Source organism: Epinephelus moara, chromosome 20, assembly GCF_006386435.1.
Source record: "Epinephelus moara isolate mb chromosome 20, YSFRI_EMoa_1.0, whole genome shotgun sequence".
In the NCBI taxonomy this organism is placed as follows: Eukaryota; Metazoa; Chordata; class Actinopteri; order Perciformes; family Serranidae; genus Epinephelus; species Epinephelus moara.
The window spans coordinates 21,740,545-21,763,722 of NC_065525.1; the positions used below are offsets into that span (position 1 = coordinate 21,740,545).

A 23,178-nucleotide genomic window follows, 5' to 3' on the forward strand; every position below is an offset into this window, starting at 1 on the left:
TCCAATAGATGCTTAACAGCAAACTGCAGGGGGCTGGGCAATGTGCTTTGGTTTTACTCTGAGAAAACTATTGATTTACTGTCGCTAAAACAAGAGAGAGGTCGACCCCCCCCCCCCCCCCCCCCCACACACACACACACACACACACATACATACACACAAGGACAAACAGCAGCACAGCAAACCTACTGTATAATCTCAAAGGACTGATTACAAAGTGTAGACACACTACTCCTATTTTACAACAACAATGTTCCCTTAGGGAAGACAAGAGCTGTAAAAAGCAGAAGGCGACAAATTTGCTTGGATGATGAGTCAACAGAGTCATCCTAAAGTTGCTGGTGCAAGATTAAGAGTAAAGCCAGAGGGGAAAAAAAGCTTAACATCCTCTCTAATCTCACGCACTGCCATTTCATTCCTTACAGGACCATGTTAATCACTGGCTCCATCTAATGTTGTGTGTGGTTTCAGTGCTGACCTTTGTTTCCTTTACTTTTCCTTCCTGTCTTCTGTGAACCAAAGGAAGCGGTGGCCGTGAACACACTTCACCATGGCGATGGCTCCAGAGAGAGCGGACAAGGCCAATTCATATGAAAAGATCCATTTATGTGGTGCGGCTGCTAAAAATGGATTGTAATGGCACATTGAAAGGAGCAGAATAGAGATGATGATGCAGTAGTGGCATTGATCTTTTCATTTTTATTCAATTTGTTTCTGCACTGTGATGGAAAAGCAACCTGTCCAGACCTCTCCTATCCAGGGTGGTATAGGTTCCCTTCACCCTTATCTTTCTATGCACATTTTTATCCATTAGAGTGTTAGAAACGAAGCACACCTCAACATTCAGTCTTATCTGTTGGTGTAAACTGAAGCCCTGGAGGAACATAATTTCCTTCCCCTTGTATACTGCATATTGCATATGGAGAGAATGGCAGTAAATCCTACCTTGAACCTTGATACGCCTCTCAAACATACACAAATAAAGGAGCTGCATGAAGGAATACTGTTACCAAAGAACAGCATTCAGTGCCATATTCCATCATCATTTTTCTCCTCTCTGCTGCCACCCTGGCCCTGAATGACCCCAATGCATCACATTCATCAGAAGGTTTGGCATTTTAAATAACGCTCTGACCTTTAAGCCCCATTTGAGCCCTGCTAATACAATTAGCACTTTGAAGGTGGTAATGACATCAATTTACCTACATGACCCCTGATATGAGCCAAGTATTCGCACAGGACTGACAGGGAGGTTCATATTGGTCTCTGTGACTATGACAGAAAGTGCGTAAATACATTTAAATCGGCGGGGATCCAGAGAGAAAGTGAGGAGAGAAGGGCAAACACACACACACATACAGAGACAGAGAGAGAGAGGGGCATATTGGTGTGATACACCGTGCCTCCACCGGTAATTGGTTTCCACCTCTGCAGGTGCCTGGCAACGATCATACAGTCCGGCCAGTCCAGATGAAAAGACAAATGAAGCTCTAATTACAGTTAAGACCTGCAAGCTGGCAGCAACCACACACAAGACATTTCCCTGGAAATGAAAGGAGAGCGGTCACCTGGAAACAAACTGATGAGCTGAAATATGAGCAGAACTAAATAGCTGTTTTGATCTTAATGCAGGAGTAGTTGAAAGGAAGACAAATTATAAGCACAAGGTTCAAATACTGCATGCAACAGTATTTAAAAACATTAATAACCAGACTAAATAATGTTTCTGTATGTTTGTGGATATTTTACTTACACTGAGATGAGCTGAGCATCTCACCCACCTCATCAGCACTTCCTCACATGATGTAGCATGAAATAATACACTAGAAAACAATTAAGCAGCACTTTAGCTTTGATTTCCACATTGCCATGCTAATATATGCAGTCGCACAGGGGCGATGGAGATAATCCTTCCACGAAGCCTCGGGATTTGAATGCGATAATGACACTGAGTGGATCCCTCACACGTTCTACTCTGACACAATACTGCGCCTGAACAAAAGGAGCACAGAGTGCCGGTTTTTATCAGCTTGCCCACATCTTACAGCCAGTAATGGGGTCACGCATAGATCTGAGGTCACTGGAGAAAAAAACTGGTTAGGTCCCAACATAATGAATACAAACCCTCATTGTTGTCAGGGAGTTCAGACCATATTAAATCAGCATATTCACATACAGGGTTGCTGCCAAGAGAATGGGACGAGGCCACCTATTAGTTTGCAGTCTTTAGAACATCTTTGAATGGGGTGGACAAGTTGTACAAGTAAGATTTTGGACAAGTAAAAAGAGGAGCACAATAAAGAGTTGTAGACTTACAGGAATCAGAGCGTCATGTTGTGAGATCCAAATAAGTAAAGCACACAGAGAAATCCAGCGAGCCGAAGCTGCTCTCATGCAAAATGTATCAAAGTTATAAAGGGCAACATGCAGCGCCAGTGGTGGACAAAGTACAAAACACATTAAGTCAAAGTGTAGATATTTGTAGTCAATTATTACTCATATATAATAAAAGTTGTTCAATTTTTCTTTTTACAAGCACTGGGGTACTTGCTTTAAAACATACTTCAGTTTTCAAAAGTACATTTTCTTTTTAACATCAGTGCATTTACAACATAATGACTCTGAAACAACATACTGGATTCACACAGGACCCTGATCCAATACGACAACTTTGCAGGCAAATCAGTAAAAAACATAGAAAGTTATTTGACCAAAATGCAGCTACTACAAGCACAGACGACTTGGTGTAAAAAGCTTATCTGGAGTTAAGCAAATGTTTAAACCTCAACATGATTCTCAAAATGGACAGTGAATTTTTGTTGGCAGTGATGGGATTCAAAGAAATATGAATCTTTCCTTATCTTAAAAATCTCAAACATGGACTTCAGGTGATTAAGAATCCTTATCTTTATCTGCGATAGCCATCATTATAATTACCAAGTTCAAAGTGTACTGTTGAAAAATGCAGCAAGCATTTTGAACCTGACTGCAGGTGTAGGACGAGTTGTTTACTTTGACTGGGTTTTCTCCTGTGATTATCACATCTTATGGCCAATTGAATTTTAGAAAAGAAAGTTATTCCACTTTCTACATAGCTATGCTTTAAAGTACTGAATGATGGGAACCTTCACAGAAATGTAGTGGAATCAAAAGTTTGTCTTTCAGTAGTGGTGTGAATTATTCATTCTTTCAGTTTATTTTATTTATAAGGACAACGCACATTAAATGTGTCAATGTTAGCCAGCTGGCTAATGTTCAGCTGCAGTCATTTGGCGAGATGTTTTGAAACCAATAAAAGGATAAAATTCACAGGACAAAGACAGCATGAAGACATGAAGACATAAAGACAGGATTAACTACAGCAATTAGAAACTGTCAAGGTGGAACAGAAGCCATGCAAAGCAACAAGCTTTGAAAGTCATAAAAAAAATATTAAAGTACTCACTCAAAAAATTAATGTAATGTACAGTACTCAAGTAGTTACTGTCCAACCCTTTGTAACATTACACATAACTGCACACAGTAATTAGGATATATATTGGGGGGCACACAAATATACACACAAAAAACGTGTCATTTATGTTGCGCTGCATGTGTAATTCATGTAGACAGTAGTAGTTTTTATTTACTGTACAGCTGTACTTGCTTATTTTAACAGGAAATAAGTTTTCAAATTTTCAATTTTTTTTTTCTTGGGGGATGGGAATGGGATCCGCCAGCACATTTGGTCCCCCCACTATTGACTTCCCAGCTACGGCCTTGCATAACTGCAAAACTGTTGAACCATGAACATCCAAAAACTACAGTGTATCCCAAATGTATGCCTCTCAGTCCCGTCTCCTTCTCAGGGAGCCATTTCTTCCCTTGCTCATCCTCAACAGCCTTTCCTGCACAATTTCCCCCCCACTGTGCTTGATCTAAGCCAGACGTGTCGTCCTCACTGTCCACTGTATCAGCATGTGTTCAGCATGTGCACTGATCAGTCCCACATCTGTCTGAGCGCCGCAAACGGGTATCTCATGCTCCTACTCACCAAACTGGTAATGATCTCAAGGTGAATTTTGTTTTATTGTGTTTCCAAATTTAATTTGAGCTCCTTTATAGTCTCTGGGATGCTTCTTTCTTTGGCATACCACTAGTCTGGATGATAACAGGACTTACACAAACACCCCGGCATAACACTCAGAGGTTTTGTGTTAATTTACAATGAACTGCAAATACTTTCCACTGGACCATCATTTCACGGCCTTGGCTAAGCAAACGTCAGAGCTGACAGTGACACAACACATTTGACTGGACAGAAGCCAAAATATTTGGCTTAGTTTATCTCAAGGACAGCCAGATAAATGACTCCATGGGTGGACAAACATAATGACTTCTTATCGGGTTATTTCATGCTCCTGAATTCAGAATGTTTCTGCACCTGTAGCTGTTGAAAGAGAATTTTTTCCCCTCTTTGCTGTGGGTTGGATGTGGGCGCTGAAAGTGGTAAAAATTCAGAGGAGAACCCAGCACTAATTCATGGTATTTGCACTGCCAACTGCCAACCTGTCCAGCTGAGTCTAGTGACGCGTTCAGAGCTGACAGACTGAAACCGTGCTTACGTGGGTTCAGGCAGCCGAGAACACACTATGACCAAAAGGAACAGATCAGATCACCATGGTTACTCAGTGTAATAAGGTCAGTGTGTGACGCTGGATGTTACCATCTTAGCAAACTACTGGAAGGTTTCCATCAGGAATCAGTTGTAGCAGATCTAGGTTTGCTCTTGCTTTGGATTGCTGTACAGAAGAGCTCACAGATTCCTTAATTGCCTATTTTCATCTGACTAGAGCATTCTTAATAAGTCCTAAAGTCACTCAGTGGGCAATCCCAAATTTTACTGAAGCATGTCATGGCACATTCGTCCTTTATTAGGAACTGTTTCCCCGCAGACATATTTTCTAATAGGCAAAAAAAAAAAACCTATGCTGGCTAAAAATAGACTGATTCAGCAGTCCAGCTGCAGAAGACGAGAGCAAGTCTTGACAATTACAGAGCAGGAAGGCAAATTAACTTCTCACACTGCATGAAAACTAACAATCCCAACAGCTGGTGTAACAAAACAACACTTTATTTTCTCAATAAGATAGTACAGTGACACGCTGATTGGTTTAATTATCTGCTGAAAACTCAAACATGTACATACAGCTGAATCTGCATTGATTTAAGCATGTCAATAAAGAAATAACTGTGATATCTCAGGTGTAATAAAACTTACATTACTGGATCTTTGTTGGCAAAATGATATTGTTTCCCACATCATTAAAAATTAATCTTTGAAAAACTTGTGAAAGCCAGTATTTACAGAAAAGGTTGGCTGACGTTTAACCTTTTTATGGTTTTACTTTTCAGAAAAACAATGGTTGGAACTCCTCAAACATCAATAAACAAACATGTTCTCAAGTAGGACTGAAGACATGTGACTATTAATGGCATGACAGGTGCATCCATTTTCCCAGTAGTTCACAAGGACAAGACTCAAGGGTTAAGTTAGCAAAATTCTGGCTGTATACAAAAGATCATGTGCACCCACATTCTGTTAAAATGAAGCATTCCCTCAGACTGTTATCTCCAACAAAAGGCAGATGAACTTGAAGGTCCTTCATATACAAGATTTTGAGACACTTCTGCCACATCCACACTTCAGTCATGCCAAAACTCTTAACTGAGCTGCTGTGATAAGTTCTCATTTTGGACTGCGATACAACTGACCTGACAGCCTTGACTTAAATTAAGCTGAAGTTACAAGTTAAAGAGCGTTGTACTCCACGCACTTTGATGGAACCGTCGAGAAGTGTTTCTGGCAGATAGTCATTAGCCTCTTCAGTCCCTGTAGAAGGAAAAATAGAAAACAAGGCAAATTAAGTTGGCACTTAGATCACGTCTCCAGAGTGCGACTATTCTGGTCAGAGATGAGACCACACATGATCACACCACGTTCCTCCTAAAGCAACATCAACCTTTAAACATGTAGGTATTTTACAATGAAAACAACTAGTGACTGTTTTTTCATCAAGAAAAGTGCTACGTTGCCCGTTACACCTGTTCCCGACCCTTAGAGACCCAAACCAGACCCAACATGACCAGTGGAGGTAACCGCTCCACCACCTGTGTCCTGTTCCAGGTAAGATGCCTAATCCTGATCCAACATATTGGGCCTTTGCAACAGGGCTGTACAGTGCAACATGAAGGCCCACAGTATGTTGCACTTGCTACACAAAAATAGGTTACTGCGATGACTGAAATGACTACGTGTGTGAGACAGATCTGCTTGTTTGAGGTGAGGGACTGCGTGTTTGTTTGTGTATTAGCTGAACAGATAACACATTGCTACTCTATTTAGTAGTTGTAGACTATCATGATGGCCCCCGGATGTGCTCATAAAACTGCAGCCTGGTGACAACAGAAATATTTCATACACCAGGTGTAGGCTATAAAACATGGATCTGCCAATATGAGAAAGCTAACACTCTGTTAGTAGAGAATGCAGTTTGCAGTGTAGCTCATAGGTTTTATGATAAACTGGGCTTCATGATCGAACAAAGTCTCTAACTACATTAGGGTTGTCACGATACTAAAATTTCAAACTCGATATCGATACCCAGGAAAATATTCAATACTTGATACCATTTTCGATACAGCAACAAAAAATTAAGAGGCATGTAATTTTTTAAATAAAGATCAGAACAGTAACATCAATGATAACAACAACAAAAATCCCCCCAAAATAAATAACAACCAGAAACAAGATCTGTCCATACAAATGTATTTATCTACAGCCCTGTTTATTTTCTGTACTTCTGGTGAATTGACACCATATTTTTGTTGCTGATCAAAGAGTTGGTAGTTTAGGCTCAGGATGCTCCTGTTTCTACCTCACTATGTGATCAGAGAACAAGGGGTTACAGGAGAAACCAAACGTTTTTTCATCTTCAATCTGTGACTTTACAGTTAACATAACTTTTCAGACACACATAATTGTGTTGTCCTGTTAAACTAACATTGTCTATTAATGTTACAGACGGGCATGACTGATAAAGTTTTCTGCTTAGCTCCCACATTAACATTAGAAGTTATATTTTAGTTTGATGCTGGCGACACCAGCTGCTCAGCTGCTAGTGAGGGGAGGGGCTGTACCTGCCGTCTGCAGCGTGCTGTGTTCACTTCACTAAATATTTCCAAAGAGCGCTTTTTCCTTTATCATTTTTGACCAAAACTGGCTGCTCTGATCCTCCTGCAGCTGCGCTGGCCATATTACAGCAACAGAAATGTGTGCATGCATGCACAGTGACGACAACAAGCCGGGTTGCAGCGAGGGCTCTGTGCCTGCCAGACGCTGGCTTCACAGGTGGCGTGCACTGTTAGTATCGATACCTTTGTAAATTAGTATTGTATCCAGATACAGCGTTTGAGTATCAATACTTTTCAGAGTATCGATACTTTTGACAACCCTAAACTACATTGAAGGACGTACTTGAGCGTGCCACAAAACCTTCAGTCTCTGTAGCACCGGAGCTACTGTATGTGCACAAAAGTTAATGTACAGCATTGTGCAATTATTTACATGTAATGTTAAAAAATACCAAGGGAACCAACAAAAGGTTAAGCTTAAAATGTGATACTGTGGGGCCAAAGAGCACAGTGAAACATTTACGGTGCACCTAAATTTTGTGCACTAGTGCAACCAACGTAAAAAAAATTCATCTGTAGCTCTTAATTAAATGTACAAACATGGGTCAACTATAACCCATCTAGTAAATTCATTTCTCAAAATGCTCTGCAGCATTTTTAACTTTTTTAGACACATTTACATTTTGGTAATGTTTACATGTCATTTCAGGAGGTATACTGGTATAATGTGGTTATTACTGTATATGACCAGCAAATAACTTCAACCCTGATCTCCTCTACAAACATCAGCAGACAGTTTAACACACATAATTTACATGCAACAGTTGTGAAGACTGGACACTGAGGAAAATAATGAAGTAAAATGTGCATACCCTACTTGCAAAATATTTACTACACACACACACATAAGTGTTACTGATGAATCCTAGACATGCAAACTATGTTACTCTCTGTATAAATGAAGAGTAAATATGCAAATTATTTCCTTTCTTGGTAATAAAACACAAAGCACACTTCGACATCCAACCAGACGTGCGTTTAATCTAGAGCAGGCCTATGCCACTGGCGGCCACCGGGCAACATCCAGCACAAAAGCATTCTCCGAGTTGAACAGCATACATAATATATGCCAGTACAAAATATGTAAACTACATACAGTGTCTGGAAATAGCTACTGAGTGAGTCATCTCACTTCATTCTCATCTCCATTGAGTTACACATGCGCAGTACCAATCAGGAGGCATGTATGGATCGGTACAGTATAAGGACACCGCCAATCATACCTTTCATAAATCAGTGTTTATTCATGTGACGCAGTTCTGAAGACACTTAGTAGCTTTTCAAACAGTCTGGCCTGGGGTCAAGTAGTCGAAAATATGCCTTTTCCTTCACACTTTTCCTTGACCTTGATGGACAACATCATCAGGGGTGTGTTTGTGTGTGTGTGCGTTTGAGAGAGAGGGGAAGAAGACACTGGTAGAGAGAGATAAAGTGTGTTATAAGTTACTGTTATTGATACTTGTTAGCACTGTTAGCATCGATAGCTCTTTTATTCTGTTTTTGCAGTTGGTGATGTGCCTGTCACGTTTTTATTTTAAAAGTGAAACAATAAAAAATTGCTACTCTTTTACTACATTCATTTGCATTTGTTTAACATTTGTCATTACCTAAGCTAAAAAACAAACAAACAGGTTTTAAATAGGCTGCTGATGAAATGTCTGGCCCATCTACAACAAAGATGAATATGATAAATTCCTACACTCTCAGGGTAAAGATCCTGCAATCATTTTTTGCTTATATTTCATCTTCAGCATCACTGTCCTTGAAACAAAGCCCATCCTAATAGAGATTTAGACACTGTCTGTAGGGGACAATCTGAGAGTCTCACCTGGATGTATTTCCTCTGTGTCTCGTCGTTGAGAACATGGGCCACGTGTTTGGAGAAGATCTTTTCTCGCCCAGTACGAGCATGGATACCCACCATGGTCACACCGATAGGCCAGGGAGCGTTACCAATGGCCATCTGCAGGTAGGCATCATTTGCCTGGGGGAAAAGTTGAATGAAGTTGATTCATTTGTATATTAATAAAAGGACTAACATGGTAAAAAATAATGCTGTTATACAGATAGTAACACACCTTGACATATTCTCTCTCCAACATGAATTTAATAATGTCTGTGATTGACTCTTTGATGTCTGCTGGTAAACTCTGAAAGAGATAGTAAAAACATTAAAACTCTGCGAAATGGAAAAACTACATTGACACCTTTTAAACAACATCCTTGCAACTTGTTTTGTTCTGTCCACAAATGTTACCTTCTTCCTGAGCTTCCTGAAGAGAGGTTTGAGGTAAGACTCAGTCTGTGAGTGAGTTGCACTGGCCAGCTTGCCCTGAACACCTCGCTTCACGTGGTCCTCTCTGCTGTTCAGATCTTTGGCCCAAACACCAAGAAGAAACTAGAGATACAAGAGGAAATATAGCTGTTAAAATATTACAGAGACACTAGACAGGTTACAATTATTTCTTCTTGAATGGCAGCATTAAAACACACCACAGAAAACATTATCTATTTAACAACAAAGCAAATCATTACTGTAACAAATGAAGAAGAAGAACATGAATGGCAGCCACAATAGTGTTATACGTTTCTTAAGCAACAGCTCCCTCTAGATCAAAGACAGAGCATGATTTTCTTGCCTTACCCTCAAAAACTTGTGGATGACTTCCTGGTCTCCATCATCATCTCCTGTGCCCAGGGTTTTACCAAGAGCCTGAGGGAGAGATTCAGTATCAGACACAAACTGATTTGTAACCTTTATTTACTAAAGCTGACAAGAATAACTTAACACAGTTTTTAAAACAACAGCTTTTATTTTGTGATGACAAAATTAGTAAATACTCATTAATAAACTGCCCATAACTTGATCTAATAGGAAAAAAAATTAAAGCTCAGTTACAGGAAAACTTTGCCCACAAAATGACCATTTGTTTATCTATTAATCATGCTGTGTTACCTTCAATTAATGAAGAAAACTTCCGTTTTTCTTGCATGCCTGCACAGAAAACGGCAAACATATTGTTTTATTGATTAATTGGGAACCAGTTTAACAGCAAAACTTTGTCAAACTGGTCCCCAATCAATCAGTAAATCGATATGTTTATTGTTTTCTGCAGAGGCATACAGGAAAGACAACGTTTTCTGTACAAATTCGAAGCAACACAGCATGACTGATGTACAAATGGTCATTTTGTGGGTGAAGTATCACTTCAACTAAGCAATGTTAACTATGAAATGTACCTCCAATTCCTCTATAGTTGTGTTTTCTTCATGCACTTTCAGATCGTGCTGTGTGTCCAGTTCTCCTGACTCTGTTCCTCCAACAATCTCATTCAGGTACTGCTGGTCAATCTTGTCCATGGCTGCTTTCAGGTCATTCCTCAAGCCCTAGATGCAGAGGCAACATTAAACAGAGGTTTTCAGCATACTGTGTTTAAGAATTAAGACAATAACACTATTATAAGAATCACATAACGAACAGCCACATAAAACATAACTTTATTCTCTGAAGAACAACATAACTAAGATTCACTGCTTCACAGTTGTCGATCAGATCTGGCTCATGTGGTGAGGTGATGGCTCATAGAAAAGGTACGTTTGCATTTTCAGCCAGATATCGAAACTGTAATTTTTTCAGTGTAGAGACTACTGTGATTTTTCCCCCCAGACTGAATGGACTTAAATCAACATATCTTTATTGAATAATGTGTCCCACTACAAGGTGCTTTCAGTCGTACCTTGTTCACTTCTGGAGTCAGAATCTCAATCTTCCTGAGTCTCTGGAAGGCATCATAATCAGACTCTCCAAACAGTCGGATTGGTTCCCCTCGTTCTCTAAGCCGTCGAATTACCTATACAAACACAAAGTTGCCACAGATTAATTAATGTTTTAGTACTGACAGAAAAATTACTGTGAGGTAAGTGTTAATGTTTAGTATTAACTTACTTCCTGTCGGGACAGTGTCATCGGCAGCTTCTCTTCTGTTAGTTCCAGTTCTAACACTGGATTAGCTGAGGTGGTTGGCTCATCTTCTTCTTTCTTATCAATCTTCCGGACAACATGGAGAGAACAGAAATATACTTATAATTTAAGGTTTAGAATTTAATAATATTGAAAGATTGCTCTTTCTGGGCTGATGCAAATGAAACAAATTCAGCTGGGATATGTGAAAAGCATCTGTAATGTCTTCAGGAGATGAGACCTCAGCAATGAAGAGGATGTATGTCACTATGATGCACTGTATTGCAGAAATTCAGGTCCCTATCTTACCCCCAGCTCCTCTATAAAGTCATGTCTCCTAATAACTTACCAATAAAAGCAGGCATTTTTAATATTACATTACTCATACTTCATTTTGTGTTATTTGAATACTGACTGCACAGCCTAAAACCTAATCACAGGCAAAACATATTCAGTCATTTTGTTTGCAAAAAGGAAACTCAAAGTATGCTTCCAGATCATGCTTTCATGGGCACATGCATCCCAGCACTCTTAGATTGTGGTGTAAGGAGCACAATCTAAAAGAACAAACAGAAACTGATTACAAAAAAGCCTTCCAAACAAACAATGGCCATTGCTCAAATAAACAAAGTATACTGCATGTGTGCATAGCCTAATAATTTTGACATGTTAAGCCTTGCACAAAGTAGAACAGAAATGCAGTTTTCAATAGAGCAACTGTTACAAGGCAATGCAAACTGGTGACACAAAACCAGGGGAACTTACAATTGGTTTAAATATTAAAGCCGCCGTCACAGACTATGTGCAAAATAACAAGTGCAGCTTGGTAACAGAGTTATCTTTTATTTCAGTTCAGTATCCCATGCTGAAATCCACACCATGTCTGTGTCCCATTTTGGCTTTGTTGATTCCTTTCCTTGTTCCCTTGCTTTCTGACAAGTGGTTGTTGCTAAGTTTGGAAATAGTTTGTAACACAAAACTGGTCCAGGATATAGTCTAGTTGTCACAGTGGTTGGTCTATAAAGAAATAGATTGTTAAAGGCATAAATATCAACAAAAGTGGAGTATTGGAAGCACGGGTGGATCAGCAAATGCATTCATGTTATCAAATGCCTTTCTATAACTGGCTAGACACAGCAATTGTTTGTTAATTTATAGATTGAGTTGTTTGATGCTGAATTCATCTCATTATCTCACACAAAAAACACCCAGCCCTTGTGGCGTTATTTCTAACAACCCACGCTGGAAAATAAAGATATCTCCACCATGTTATTTCTGCTTTTATCCTTGCTGGCTTTTGAGAGTGAACTTTCAGAAAGGGTGCCAAGGAAGCGGAAGCCTTTGGGACACAGTGCGTTTTATCCTGTTATCATGCATCCTGTCAGGTACTTTCACTGTGCAATCCCATACCTGGCTCTCAGGAGTCTCTCTCTGAACCTACAGATGCAGGCAGCAGAGGCAGGTTGGGGGAAAAACAGCAAACACAAAACACCAATATACACCTGAGCATCAAAGCCTGACCTTATTTTGTTTCCTGGCAAAAAGTTTAACGACAGTATTACAGCGTCATACTATACATGAGATAAAACTGAACTGAGGAAAGGCAGTGATTTATGTGTTTGAGTATATGTGAGCGAGTTAGAAATAAAGTGATATGGACATCAACCTTATATCCACATCTTCTGAAGTAATCCTCTTGCTCCTTGTGTGCAAGCTCAGACCGTTTGAAGAATTTTTTGGAGTCCTGGAAGCAGAAAGATAACTTATTCATTAGATGTTTCTAATAAAACCCATGTGAAACACAATAAAAACACAATACTGGTGGCAAGGTCTAGAGTAGCATAACATATTTACCTTTCTCTTTCTCTTTTGTTATGACATTGTAGGGTGTGTGTTTTTAATACAAAATAACTGGTAATTTACTCAACACAACTATTAATTTTTCCTCTCTGCTGGAGTGAATGTGGCAGCATGCTGTACTGCATGTAACTATCTTGTAATTTTAAATAATAAATCAAATCTTCACAACAAAGCAATTTTATAAGTTTATGTTTTACTAAACACAAGGAAGACCACGAGTAAAACAGTGTCAGTATATTATAAAAAAATATGTGATCTGTATTCCCTAACCTTGGACATTTTATCTGTATTAAAGTGTACTCTAATATGCTGTTACATGAGACTGTTAACACTCCTGCTGCACAAATAGGGATCATTCAACTATAAACTAACCCAATCCCACTGAATACATTATTAGTATTTTACTGAATGGGTGTTTTTCTGCGAGTGTGGCATTTACAGTTTTTAGTTTGAATCCCAGTGTTAGTTCAGCAGGAAGCAAGCAAAGCTAACATTAATTTAACGTTAATATTAACATTGAATAAACCATATGATAATCTGGCTACAGTTTAAGTAGACTGTTTAAGTGATAATTAGAACATCAGCCTATACTTTGAGTAACGTTAGCTAATGTTAACGCTACGTTACGTATTTGCTAGCTATTTCCGTTTACTTTAACCTGTCAGCTAACGTTAGCTTCCTACTACGTTGCTAGTTACTACAATATTTAACATTAACGTTACAGCTATATTTAGTACTTTAAGTAGAATTCAATACTGTATCAATATATCAATCAATACATATAAAACATCGATGATTCTGGAGAGGCAGCGTTAACTACACTGAGTAAACGTTAGCTAGCTGTTAGCTAAGTTAACGCAGGTAAACACTTTAGCAACAATGCTAAGTTACCAAGCTAACAAAAACAAGCAACTTCATACGCTACTTACGTCGACAAGCTGTTTGTCTTCGACGAGTTTTCTCTTCCTGGCGATCTCAGCCTTTAGTATGTCCATATTGGTAAAGTAATTGTGGTCGTTATTCTGTTATTTCAACAAATAACCACATGTGTAGAGCTTTTGCAACGACGTTATCACCCAGACACCTTAACCGGAAGGCAGCTTTAGCCTAACACTGAATTTCAGTATAAGAGTCCTCAGTGATTTACTTTATTTTGTTAATTTTGTGTCTAAATAAAAATGTAAAAATAAAATGTAATTTGAGTTTACTGGCCATTCAATTCAATTCAGTGTAAATAATTAGTCTTCTTATAGAGTTTAGTATAAGATCAAGCACTCTCATTTTGTCACATTAAAACAACAAAAATACTGTTTAATGTGTTGTTCTTTGGATATAGGTTTATAGTTACTGTAATATAATGATATTTTAGGCTCCAGTAGGCTAAGTAAGAATATTATTTAGGCTAATAAATATAAAGGGGTAATGGCAACTAAAAAGCAAGATTAACATTCATACACTCACTGTAATAAGCCATGGTTATGTGGAAAAAGTGAAAACATTTCCAATATTTTGTTTTGGGTGTTGATCAAAGCTCAGTTCTTTCACACTTGTAGCCTATAGTGTATTCGTATTAGCATGGCTATTTATCCAAAAACGAGTCCAGGGCTATACTAGCTATACAATTATCTTTTTCAAGTGATTAAATTATTTAAAAACAGTTCCAAATGAAATAGGCTAACGTGTTTTTTATTCTTCTCTCTTTTTCTCTGCCACTGCATTTCGACATTTGGACACGAAAAAAATAAAATCATTTTTAAACAAATAGCTTAGTTTTACTGACATCACTATGGTATTGTTGGAATGCATATTCACATAGCATTTCACCAAAGTGATGAATTTGAATGCTACATATAGGCCTATATCAGTTTTACCTTGTGTTGCTATATGTTGCTGCATATTCTACAATATAGAGTTACAAATCAGTTGCAAAGAGGCTGCTGATGCCCTACTTCTATTAATGCAATAATAAGCTACAGTTTGTGTAAGGATCAGTCCTTTCTCTACTCCCAAGGTCTGAGATTAAAATGGTTAGACCTTTTGAAATCGTTTAGGGCTGACAATGGAGAATTGATGGAATAATGTAAAAAGTAACATCAATTTAACTGGCCTGCACTCGTCATAAGTGACTCAACACTACCTCCTATTTTCTGCCAGTGACTCAGAATTTATACCGTTGCCTGAAGCGAGGTCATGACTGGAGGGAGGGAAAATCTATCCTTTGATGCGCAACATGAGCTCCAGATAGAGATAGATATCCGTTACATGCATAAAGAAAGGGGATTTACACAGTCTGATTCCTGTCTGACATAACAGATAATATCTTTGATAAATATTAAATTAATTGAGCAACCACCTCATCAAAGAGTTTCTGCTGCTCACTCCAGTCAAACATGAGATGTGGCCATTTACTTATTTTTATAATCAGGTAAATGAGTCGTCCAAACAACAATAAAAACAGTAATAACTATTAATTTCTTAATAATTTAAGGGGGGAAAAGTTTATGATTGCAATGTGGTCTCATAACTGCCTTTGTTCTAATGCCAGTGCATTGTTTGGACACCACAGTGGCAATTTTGTGACTCGACCTTTTAGATGAGAACATACCATCAGGTGGCGCAAAGGGATATGTGACGAATTTTTAATATTAAAGTCATTAATTTATTTACATGGCGAAAGGGGAGAACCAGCATCCTTACTGGCAACGGGGGGAAAATCATACATGTAGCATTTCTCAGGTCTATTTGAGCTGAACACGGTGACAATGTGGCGATGACAGGATCTGTAGCGCAGCCTGGGGAGAAATTTAACTGATTAATAAGGCAGACGGACAGTGATTCCGCTGAGTGTTTCCTAGTCACTGATTCCGTCTTTCTGAAGAGCGATTCTCGACTACACGACTTGCTGTAGACTAAATCCTTCCTGAAGATGGAGTTTGGGGAAAGGAAGAGGAGAAGGAAGTCACAGAGCTTTAAACTGGTCACGGATGAAGGTAGGCTGCTGAATGAATGCAAGACCTTGCAAGACGCGCGTCTGTGTCTGGGTGTTTGTCTGGCGCTGTGTGCCAGCAGAGGCGACTCTGTAAACAAAAGCGATGGCCACGACAATACCCATAGTCTGTGCCTCGGTTATAACCAGCAGCTAACTCTATTGATTCAAGTCTCACGTAAAACCCTTCCAGGACGTCAGTCTCAGTGTAGATTCAAGGTTGAATTAATTAAAGAAATAGTCCAAAATATGAAAACATGTTGCGCATTCTGGGCATGCAGCTTACTATTCACTTTCTGCTGAAGCAATCCAGGCCACCTCTCTTGGCTACACTTCTTCATACCACCTACAGGTGGTGGTTTCTGCATGGGATGGGAGGGGGGGTTCTGCTTTGGTTGACATCACCGTCCCTGTCAGCCTGCACAAGCTCCATTATTGCAATGCAAAAGGCCGCAACATCATTATGCAACTATTTGTCAAACAGAGCATGATGTGAAATTAAGTTTTAATTTAATTATTGTTGCTTCACGACAAAACAATTTCTTTTCAGATTTTGCCCCTTCATATATTATGAATTCCAACTGCAAAGACGCCAAAGGAGAGCCTAAGGATGCTGCTGTGTCTGATGGTATGTGCCATTATAAGGATTAATTTCACTGACACACAGAGGCAGATCACACTAATTATACCAACACCCTTCTCTCTCTCAATCTAGGTTGGCTGGGGGATGAGGGTGTGGAGATCAAGAGGCAAATAACAGGAATGATGAGGCTTCTGAGTGATAAGTCCGGCAGGGCTTATCAGCGTGTGGTAACAGAGCAGGACAGCGTAACAAAGGAGCCCCAGGATCAGCACCTGACCTGGGTGCATCAGCCTGTACCCTCATCTCTTGTATCGCACGACCACCAGTGCAACAGCTGGAACTCTGCAGAGGACCCAGGGCCTTCACCTTCATCAATATCTACCTCCACCGGAAACGGTCCAGGCTTTGGTCAGTACAGCACCCGCTCCAAAGCTCTGAGGGTCCTCAACAACACCAAGGATCTGATCAAAGTGAACGAAGTGAATGGTAGGGTACCACAGCAGGTTTCAGGAGGAGAAGACCAATAAACACAGCACTAATTTCCCATAGAAAACAATGATGCTGATAGAATAGAGATGAGATAGTGACTGTTGTAGAAGGGCAAACAAATACAGAGACATTTGTGTGGAAGGCGGACACTTTATCCATACAACACAGTCAAACACTCATGCACACACATACACACTTTCTTATCAATGGCATGGCAAGGAAGCACATTGCACTGGTATGAGTATGCATGTTAAAGTAGACAATTTCTTAGCAACCCGATACTGTCTGTCCAGCAGATGTGATCCCTCCTGCTGCACCCGAAACCCCCTGCTGTATGTGTAACTGTAAGGGCACCTTGCAAGCTATTTTGCAGGAACTGCGAGCCATGAGGAGGCTGATGCAGACTCAAAAAGGTCAGTGGATGAACACAAACACTCACACACTGTGAAGAAGTGAGAAAGAGAAATTATAATGTGTTACTTTCTTTTTCTCTAGCATCCTTGGAGAGACAGGAACAGGCAGCATCACCATGCCAACCCCGTCTTGGTCCGGGCCCCGCTCCTCGCTGTAGGCCCCGCAAGAGGAGGCCAATATATAAAGCACCCCTGACTGTGTCTAGTACTAGAAAAGCAGCTCTTGCCCCTCTGGAAGGATCGGCATGTACAGCTGCACCTGCAGAATCTGTAAAGAGGGAGGAATGTGAGACAGAGCAAGCTTCAACTACACCCAACAGTCATCCCGTCTCCTCTGAGGTTTCTGCGCCGCCACCTCAGAATAATCCAGTAACTGTCAATAACAGACAAGATCCTGTCCTGAACCAGCTACGGGAACCTCAGCAGGTAATATGTCACATGGCATGTTCATGAATGTACATGTGCCAGGGGAGTTTCTGTACTTAACTGGTAGCTCTAATTTATGATTTGAGTGTACTGCACTCCACAGAAACAGTATTCATGAATTTGAACTCAATCTTTCTGATGAATGAATCCTCAAAAGGTTTTTTAAATCTATATGTATTTACTATATTTACACTGAGTCTAACAAGCATCTGAAAAATCACACAACATTATGACTTCAGGCTAGAACTCCTTAAAAAAGCAACAGCTAAAAACTGAATTTATCTTGTTATGTTTTAATTCACCATTATCCCTTATTTCTTCACAATCCTCAGTATCTCTTATTTGATTCTTTTTCAGTCTGAGGTGCGTCTTGCAGAGGATCATGACGTGTATATTTCAAAGGCTCAGCTGGACTCCATTCTGGTTAACTATACACGCTCTGGCAGCCTGCTGTTCCGCAAACTGGTGCGCATCAATACCTTTTAAAGAGCCAATTCACTGGCCCTCTGATTGTGGTTAACACGTCAGTCATGTGGCATCACTGGTTTCTCACATTTTACTGTAAACTACAACAACAACAAACATCTAATAATTTACTTCTATTAAGATACATTTGCAAAGGGCTCAACAATATTTAACATGGAGCTTTATTTGTTTTAGGTGTGTGCCTTCTTTGACGATACGACGCTGGCTAACTCCTTGCCAAATGGCAAAAGGAAGAGAGGGCTCAATGATAACCGTAAGGGCTTGGACCAGAACATTGTGGGTGCTATTAAAGGTACGATGCAAAAGACTTAATCAGTCTCTGTCAGTGGTGCCTCCGAGGGGGAGTATCGGGGGGTCAGTGACCCCCCTGATATAATTGCTGCCCCACACTGGCCCCCCAGCGAAAACAATTAAAGGCCAACAGGCTGTGGTGCACTCATTTTTTAAGCTGAAGTTGAAATCTTATTAAACAGGACAACCAAAGGCATCCATTGGTACTTTAAAGTAGAGATGAAGCACTGGACAATATGACTGCAGCAAGGCAAGGCAAGATATGACAATGCAATCAAACTTGATATCCACCTAGATTTGCCAGAAAACTAGATTGTATTTCAACATTTTCACCAGCAGGATGCAGCCATTTTACAACAAGCTAGCTGGTGACATCACTGGCATGGTTCATCTCTATTGCTCGCCAGGACAATTTGTTAAGGTAGGCTTGGTAAACTTGGTGATATAAAGCATGTTTTGTCCTTTGATGGCAATAGGTTTTTTATGACCTGTGTATGAGATGTTTTTTAATAGAGTAGTGCACAAATGTACACAAAGCCATGTAGTTACAGACAGATGATAGACAAGTTGCATCGCTGGTGCTTCCTGGTGGCGGTGCTGGCATAGGGTGCAGCAGGTCCAGCTTATATTTTGTTTTGAAGCACCACCGAGGGGAGTCATACCATTTGTTTATTTGACCAATGCTTTGTGATACTTCCGTTTGACTCAGCTTCTATTGGTGGGGATGATGTTGATTGTGATATAAGGTGGCTTGTGGACTTGACCACTGGGTTAGGCTAACAGAAGCTATGTTAGCTGCGACAAAATAACGTTAATATAAAGTTATAAGCATCTTGTGTTGTTGCGGTGCGACAACTTGATGAAGTGTTGAGAAGTGTTTTTTGTGGTTTGTCAGCTGCAACAACTGGACATAAAATGTAACGTAAGTCAGGTTCAGGCAGCTCTTCACTCATACTTTCGCTGCTGTCATCCAACTCTATGGGAACAGGTTTCATCACCATATTTGGTCCTATTGGCTCAGAAAGCATTGGTTATTGGTTTTTAACTTTGTCCTTGGTTCTTTGCACCTCATTAAAACTCTCTGGATATCAAGTTTGATTGCAGTGTCATATCTTACCCAAGGTAAAAGTCAAACAAAAAAACAGTTATATTGTTAAGCGTTTCATCTACGTTCCACTCTCTCACCTCAAGATATCCTAATGAAAATGGGTTTCCATTGCTTCCCACGAGTCTCCCCTTGCAAAGGCTTGTTTCCATGAAATGTTTTGCTCTCTACAATCAATGTGATCCTTCAAATTAAAGCTGTATATTTGTCTCATTAAGGAAAAGGACAACCGGTCGAACGAATTGACAAACTTGTATAGATACATAACACAATAAAAAAGGACTGCTGTGGAACTCAAAATGTTTACTGTACTGGTATTGAAATAGTTTTCAACTAGCCTGTATACTTTAACAGCATAACTGAATTCCTAAAATTCCGTTAGGATTTTTAGTTTTGGTGTGCCACCCAAAGATTTCCAGGGGCCCCATCTAGCCACCTCTATGAAAAATGTGGGGGGGCACCACTGCTCTTTGTACCAGGGTACAACAATAATGACACATTGTGTGAACTGTGTCTAGTGTTTACAGAGAAATATTGCACTGAACACAGAATAGAGAAGTTGCCCGGGCCACGAGACTGGGTTCAGATCCTTCAAGATCAGATCAAACTTGCCAGGAGGAGGCTGAAAAGAGGTACTGCTATAAAGTCTGTTTCCCCTTTTTGCTTTCTTTTGTTGGGGTAGTTGTAAACTCATATTATGCAAAGGGTTTGTGAGCGTGATCAAAGGAAGTTTAGCTATTATTATTAATGCAGTAAGTTTACTAGTATGAGTCAGTTAGAAAGGTCCTGTTTACACCTGGTAATTACATGTGTTTTGGGTGTTTGGACCACAAATGGACAGCTTTAAATACAGGTGTGAATGCATCCATTTCACCCAATGCATCTTGAGATCTAATCACTCAGACCACATTCAGAGGTGGTCTGGGCCGTGTCAGCAGTATGTGCGCTAATATGAGCTGGGCCACATTAAAGGACCACCTACTCAGATGACATCCTTGCATATAGACTCCCTGCCAGCAGACCCAGCACCAAAGGACTGTCAGTTTGCCCGGTTAGCACAAGCTAATACAGCAGCAGCTGTTAAACAGTCTCAACAAACTCACACCAACACTGAAAGAGTACAACACCGTCATTAAACCCGTTAAACAGTTAGCTTTGTCACTCTGTGTGTGCAGGCAGACTCTCACCAGTGAGTGCATAGCCATAGACAAATCTCCATTCAGCCCACAGACTGAAATGAAATGAAAATGAAATAATGGACATAGCCGCCGTGACATCACCAATTGGTTTCTGGACTCTTGTTACAAACCAATTGGCCATCACCATCTTGTTTGTTTGAAGTCAGAAGTGACCATATTTAAGTGAGACAGTGGAGCTGACTCAGACTATAGTGACGCCTTGCAGACAACCTCATGCGGCCACACCCTTAAATATGCATAACTTTGAGCCTTGACGAAATGTAACCAAGTGAGTACCTATACAGTTGTCATGAATGGGGAACACTTACCAAGCTGTAAACATGTTTATTTATGCTGTAAACGTGGGCATTTTCACATGGGTGTCTGTGGGGATTGACTTGCTTCTGGAGCTTTAAGTAGCCATTCAAGGAGCTGCAATTTTTGAAACTTCTGCACTGACCTCATTTTTCAGCCCCGGTGGTTGCTGCTTTGTTCGGCCTTTCCGAACTGAAATTATGCAGGCGTTTATTTGCACATAGGGCAGGAAAGTGCGATCCGATCACAAGTAGTCACTCAAGGCATGTGGAAACATATTCTAATGACAGGTGTGAACAGGCAGACTTTGAGCAGTCCACTTGTAGTCCAATAAGCCAAGACACATGTTAACATCAGGTGTGAACAGGCTCACATACAAAATTATCAGTCAAAGAAGATGCTTTCTGTGAACAAGTCAGGTAAACCATGTTCATCCTTTGACTCCTTAGATGCTGCAGAAGCAGAAGAAGCCGTAAATGGACCTTCCACAAGTATGGACCTCATATTAAAATTTTCACACATGCAGGCAGCTAACACACACACAGACACGCACAATCCTACCCATTTATTTAGTTGTCTACTTGTGTCTGTCTCTGTCTGCACCTGCAGGTCCTATGTCGGTATACAATCTCACACCATCTTTTCATCAGCACCCCCTCTGAGCCCACAATGTCTTCACGTCTCACCACTTCACAACACACACAAACTGCTGGCTCGCTCATTGGCTCGTCTTTGTCACGCTGTTGCTGTGACATTTGACATTCTCACGCAGCTTCCCGAAATGTCAGCTAATTATCTTCACACCATGCACCTTATCCCCTCTTTCACCTTTCTATTTCCCTCGCTGCCACAGTAGCATGTCTCCTTCTGCTCTCTTAGTTTTATTTTTTTTCAAGTAAGGCGATCAGACCCATTAAATGTGTTGTGGCTTTTATGGTAGTAATATGTAAAATGTTAACATTATTTTCTTCCTTTCTTTACAGGCTGTGACTATAACAAGACTGCGAGTGTGGAGGGGACGATGGTGAACATGACTGGTTGATTCAAGGGTTGCCACAGTGGCCTTACAGCAGATCTGTTGTTTGTTCTCATTACTTCTCTAACTTGATGCATTTTGCCACTTTAGATATTTCCGTTGCAGCTGTAATCTTCTCTGTGTTATGGATGTAAATGGAAAAAAAACAGTAGGACCAAATGAAGAAGACGCCTGCCTAATGATATCCTCTCCCTCCCGCCCTCACACACACACACACACACATGCGCACTCCATCTTTTAAGGTCCATGAGGCTTTTCACCAGACAGATATTGGGATCTGGGATTTAAGCCAACAGACACTGAACTACACAGTGGTTAAAAAATGTCAGCTCATTTTTATGTTCAGAAATGACTTACTGTTTACATTATAGGCTATAGCTTTAACTTGCCTAGTTCTCATATGTCATAACTAAGAGGAATCACAAGTCTAAGATGAAATACTGTAACAGTATAGCATCTGTATATTTTGCACAAATTACTTTTTAAGGGAGGTTTTCCATTGTGAATTGTGCCTTTTAAGTGACCAGTACTTCAGTGGGTGTAACGTGCAGTGCAGCATCAACCTTAATTACAAACATCACATCCAAAAAAATATCTGATGTATTTTTGGCCAGTTATGCCAATTAAAAATATTAATAGGCGACATCTGGCTGAAAATATAAAATATACAGTATTCTATGAATAGTTTGTTTTCATTATTAGAATCTCTAGGCTCTATGCATATCAAGTGTGCTGTTGTTGTTAATATTGTGATGAATTATTTTTAATTTTTGTCTCTCTGTGCATATAAAATGAATATTAAATATGGTTTCCTGA

At 40.0% G+C, this 23,178-nt stretch overlaps 2 protein-coding genes across 3 annotated transcripts; one reads left to right on the top strand and one right to left on the bottom strand.

Moving 5' to 3' along the window:
* Positions 1-5,092: 5,092 nt before the first annotated feature.
* prpf18 (PRP18 pre-mRNA processing factor 18 homolog (yeast)) lies at positions 5,093-14,164 on the bottom strand. 2 transcript variants are annotated; one of them, XM_050073638.1, is made up of 11 exons: positions 13,984-14,164; positions 12,861-12,938; positions 12,605-12,631; positions 11,180-11,281; positions 10,971-11,084; positions 10,474-10,620; positions 9,878-9,946; positions 9,491-9,631; positions 9,312-9,383; positions 9,062-9,217; positions 5,093-5,872 (listed from the first exon to the last, which is right to left on the bottom strand). In XM_050073638.1, the coding sequence occupies exons 1-11, from the start codon at positions 14,047-14,049 to the stop codon at positions 5,792-5,794; spliced, it is 1,053 nt and encodes a 350-aa protein (XP_049929595.1). In that variant the 5' UTR covers positions 14,050-14,164; the 3' UTR covers positions 5,093-5,791. The 2 variants fall into 2 exon arrangements, with proteins under 2 accessions (XP_049929595.1, XP_049929596.1); XM_050073639.1 differs by lacking the exon at positions 12,605-12,631.
* A 1,816-nt stretch (positions 14,165-15,980) lies between these two features.
* On the top strand, positions 15,981-22,368 carry bend7 (BEN domain containing 7). The gene is made up of 10 exons (XM_050073557.1): positions 15,981-16,044; positions 16,591-16,668; positions 16,756-17,109; positions 17,406-17,525; positions 17,608-17,951; positions 18,309-18,416; positions 18,612-18,729; positions 20,352-20,465; positions 21,776-21,817; positions 22,310-22,368. Exons 1-10 carry the CDS (start codon positions 15,981-15,983, stop codon positions 22,366-22,368), a joined length of 1,401 nt encoding a protein of 466 aa, XP_049929514.1.
* Positions 22,369-23,178: the final 810 nt, after the last annotated feature.